At 56.3% G+C, this 4,458-nt stretch overlaps 1 protein-coding gene across 1 annotated transcript; it reads right to left on the bottom strand.

The window, feature by feature from the left end:
• Positions 1 to 293: 293 nt before the first annotated feature.
• On the bottom strand, positions 294 to 4,453 carry LOC104515774 (sodium-dependent phosphate transporter 1-like). The gene is made up of 5 exons (XM_010159873.1): positions 4,138 to 4,453; positions 3,907 to 4,047; positions 3,720 to 3,805; positions 2,080 to 2,176; positions 294 to 421 (listed from the first exon to the last, which is right to left on the bottom strand). Exons 1-5 carry the CDS (start codon positions 4,451 to 4,453, stop codon positions 294 to 296), a joined length of 768 nt encoding a protein of 255 aa, XP_010158175.1.
• Between the last annotated feature and the right edge of the window lie 5 nt (positions 4,454 to 4,458).

Below are 4,458 nucleotides of genomic sequence, written 5' to 3'. Positions count from 1 at the left end.
AGGGGGCGTCACCCTGTACGGCCATCAGCTGCCCCACAGCGCTGGGCAGCACAACCACCTCCTTCAGGGGCATCGCAGCCTCCCGGGAGTAGCTTTTCGGTGCCGCTGCGGGTCGGGAGCACAGTGCCCTGCCCGTGTGCCCCAGTGACTCGGGGTCTGCAGAGCCGCTGAAGCGGTAACAGCAGCCGAGGACCCCTGCTAACACGAGCCACACAGCTAATGGCATCTCCCTCAGGGAAAAGAAGGAGGTTAGCCCGAGCGTGCCCTTCCCCAAAGGACGGCAAAGAGAGGAGTTACTTACGTTGGATTTTCTTCTTCATTCTCGGACACACAAAGAACCAGACAACGAGAGCACAGACAACAGCACTCCCCGCCGAAATTAGCAGGATACCCCACAGAGGAAGTTTGTCAAAGCCCAGCACTAGGAAATAAAATAATGGATCTTTGAAAACCTCTGGGCAAACGCCTCCTCGACACACGACTTGGCTCTTCCCGGCGTGGGAGCTCCATTACCCGAAACATCCCTGAGCTAGTTCACCTGCTGGGGAGAAATGCTGCCGGAGAGCCACGGCTGACCACACAAAACTGGGAGCTTCACCCGCACAGAACCCCCCCGCTCCCCAGTTACAGTCTCCCCCATCAAAAGCTGATCTGACCCTCGTGCAGACACTTTCCCCTCCCTCCCGCAGCCCCCACCAGGGACCAGCATTTGTCCAGAGCAAGACCAGGAGGCTCCTCACAGCCCTCCTCTCCTCATCTGCTGCAATGTCAAAGGAAAAAAAAAAGCACGGCTGCTGCAGCAACAGCACCGCTTCCCCGGCCAGGGAGAGGGCAGCCAGGACCCGGGCTTCTCCCACCGGAGAGCACTGGGTCTCCGTTAACTCCTCCAGCTCCTGGGGGGGACAGTCCTCCTGCTCCACGATTCCCTAGGAACTTAAGCTCCAGTTTTAAGGCATCCAAGGTGTTAAGTGACCTAGTTACAAGCATTCGCACACGCAGCCCGACTCTTGGAGGTTTTGCATTACACAGCCTGCTGCAGCCAGCTCGGGCTATCAGTGCTCGCAACCGCTCGCCTCCTGTGCGTCCCGCTTCGGGCAGTAACTCACAGCTCCTCAACGCCACCACGGCTACCTTACCCACGCATTTGGCTAGCTGCTTACGCCAAACCTGGCTTGTCAACGGCTACAGACCCTGCACACGAGCAACACGGCTCAGCCAGCCTCCTGCAGCTGAGGACTCCAGATAAACATGAATCCGTGCCAAGTGATAGCGTTCTTGGAGCAGCACCACTGCTGCTTTGCAGCCCACTGCCCCCAGCAGCGCCACAGCACCCCTGCCTGCGCCCCTGTGCTGGAGAGCCAAGGCAAGGGGAAGCCACAGCCCTCCAAAAATTTTTCCAGGCGCTGTTTACAGAGAAAGCCCTGCAGAGCCAGCACCCACTGCCCTCATCCACCTCCAGAGACTCCTCCACAACAGGAAACCCACACTCAGACCAAAAACAGCTCACGCCAAGTCATCCTGGCAGACAGAGGTTACGGAGCCTCCAGTTCCGCGGGCAAAGCCACCTTCCCCTAGCAAGCCCTCTCCTAGTCGTGCCCACTACCTGTCCCCTAACACAGCAGCCAAACAAGCACTTCAATTTGGCTTCCCAAACCAAAGAACAAACTCCTCAGTACAGGTGCCAGCTCTTCTCGCCAGGGACCTTTGGGACAAGGCGAATCAGGAGGCACAGCCTCCATCCCTGCTCCTAGCCTTGCTACCGGCAGCCCGAGGAATCTTCAGCAGCAGCCAGGTACCTGAGTTTTAGCACAGGAAAGAGAAGGAAAGGGGAAGTCATGTTATCTGCCAGTCCTGTGGAGTCTAAGGAGGGGTTTAGTTTGAGCAGGTCTCTTTGGCTGGGCAACTACCTAGCCCAGAACTCAGTGCACACTAGCCTGCAGCCTTCTGTAACTGGCACAGGCCAGCCGCCTTCTAGGAGATTTCAGCCCTGTAAAGCAAAAAAGGGGTAAATCGTGCATTTAATGGAGGTTTCGTAAAGAACTTAAAAGTCAAGGTGCAAGTATTCTGACGCCTACTTACACGGTGCGCCTGTGTACATGATGGAGAAGAGGTTGATCCCCACGGTACAGGCATAGAAGACGGGCAGCGCTCGCAAGCCATTGGGAACAGGATCTGCCTGCAACACAAGGACCAGCACTGTGGAAAGCCTGACCCCAGGGACTGCACAGCAGCCACAGAGCAGCTAACAGCTCCTTCCCAGAAGGGGGTCTGTGCCTTCAGTCAACCACCAGCAGTGCCTCCAGGACCATGCTCCCGCCAGATCTGCCAGAAGCCAGAGCTCCTGGCAGCCTCTGGAGACTAACCCACGGGGGCATCTGAACAGCTGCCACCGTCAGGCCTCCCACATGGTGGTCTGGTGGGGGCAGAGAGGGTGGCAGAACACTGTGGGTCCCTCAAGGCTCCCCAGGGAGCCAGGGCAGGGCCAGCAGAGTGTCCTGTCACTCCCAAGGCTGAGGCATCTCCCCTACACCTGCAGCCAGGGCTGCCTGGCCCTGAAACCTCTCTCGAGGCTCCCACAGCCTCCAGCTGCACATATGTTTTCTCTCAACTCTCCACACACTTCTCTGACAAAACCACTTGTCAAAGCTTTCACCTCTTTCCAGCCAACTTGGATGAGCTAAAGCAGCCCGTTACTCACAAAGCAGCTTATCCGACCACATACCTGCAGAGCACAGCCCTCACCGAGCAGCAGGAGCACTTAATCTCCACTGCCACCCAGCAATCTGGTTCTAGCCTCAGTACAAACACACTGAGCATTACCAAATGCCGGGCAGGAGGGAGCAACCGGACTATTCAGTGCTGGAATGAAGCGTGACAGGGCCAGCCCAGCTTTGAAAGGCCAGTTACGCAAGGTTACTCCGACAGCGGTGACGCTGGGTTGTTTTAAAGGGCTGGTAGTTAGAAACAGCAGCGATAAGATCTTAACATCTCTCAGAATGAGCAATAAGACCTAAAATAATTGAAGTTAGCCTCAAATATGCAGAAAATGTTGGAGTTCCTCTGTACAGCTGGCTGGATATCCCTGCTCTGGGTTCCAGGGTCATCGTCACCTCACAGATGAGATCTAAAGCTGTCCCCCTCCATTTCAAGCACCTTTGGGAGCCCAATCCCTCCTCCTGGGCTTTCAGACACCTCCAACAGCAGGAGCATGTCCCTGAAGCCAGCTTGAGCACCCTGTAGTTTACCCCAGACAGGAGGGAAGTGCAGTTTCCACAGCACCAGAGTCAATCCTGGCCGTCCAGGCTTAGAAAAACCATTGCTGTTGGTCAGTGCCTTCACTCGTAACCTGACACAGAAGAGAGCCAGCCTCGCTGCAGAAGTCAGGAAAAGCTGGAGGAGAAGCCCTGCTCTCATCAATTCCAGGCTACTTCACCACTTGGAAGTGGCAGCCCTTTCTGCTGAGCCAGGCAGAACACCCCTGGCCCAGATGTTTTGGAGGGGGTTGAGGGAAGCCTCCTCACCTCCCAGACTCCATTTTTTGGAGGTCTCATTTTTCCATTCCTTTAGCTCCTCCTAAAGGGAAGGCCCAAGTGTCCACACAAGGACGGATGTGCCCGGAGAAGCTGTGGTGCACACAAGCCAACTGGCTGGCCCAACAAGTAGACAGAGGAGCAGCTGGGATCCCCAAGTTGTCAGAAAATGGGGTGGACAGCCCTTACCTTACGGAGGATGAACCTCCGGACAAGGAAGAACAGGATAGCAGACATGATGCCCGAAAGGAGGGGTGAGATGAACCAGGACAACACTAGGAGAGAAGAGGTGTGATCAGCATTCCACTGCTGGAAGGGGAATCCCAGGGCACACGTGGAGACCAGGCACAGGGCTGGTCACGCGAGCCAGACTTACCGATCTTTAGCAGCTCGGACCACTTGACACCTTCTTGCCCTTTGGCCACCAGCGAAAAGCCAATGGTTGCCCCAACGATGCAGTGGGTACCAGAAATGGGGAGCTTCAAGAAGGAAGCCACTAGCTGCCACACAGCAGATCCTAGAGAAAGAGAAGCCTGGTAAGACAGACATCAACAGGGCACCTTTGGGCATGCTGCCCCCACCATTTTGAGCCCCCCAAATTACTCACCAAACATGGCACTGATCGAACCCGCCATCAGCAGCTGCTGCGTGGAGCTGTACATCTTCACGTCAATCAATCCCTTCCGGATGGTCTCGCTGACTTTGGCTCCCAGGAGGACAGAGCCCACTGTCTCAAAGATGCTGGCCAAGATGCAGGCTTGTCGGAGGGTAACCACCCCAGAGCCCACCGCGGTGCCAAAGGAGTTGGCCACATCATTGGCACCAACAGAGAAAGCCAGGATGAAGGCGATGATGAAGCCCAGGACCAGCATCCAGAGGAAGCTCGACATCAGGACAAGGGGCACCACGGGAGTCGGGTCCATGGTTC

This window comes from Eurypyga helias, unplaced genomic scaffold (assembly GCF_000690775.1).
Source record: "Eurypyga helias isolate BGI_N326 unplaced genomic scaffold, ASM69077v1 scaffold40579, whole genome shotgun sequence".
Lineage (NCBI taxonomy): Eukaryota > Metazoa > Chordata > Aves > Eurypygiformes > Eurypygidae > Eurypyga > Eurypyga helias.
The sequence above is the reverse complement of the archived record's forward strand: the minus strand, read 5'-3'. Positions and strand labels throughout refer to the sequence as shown.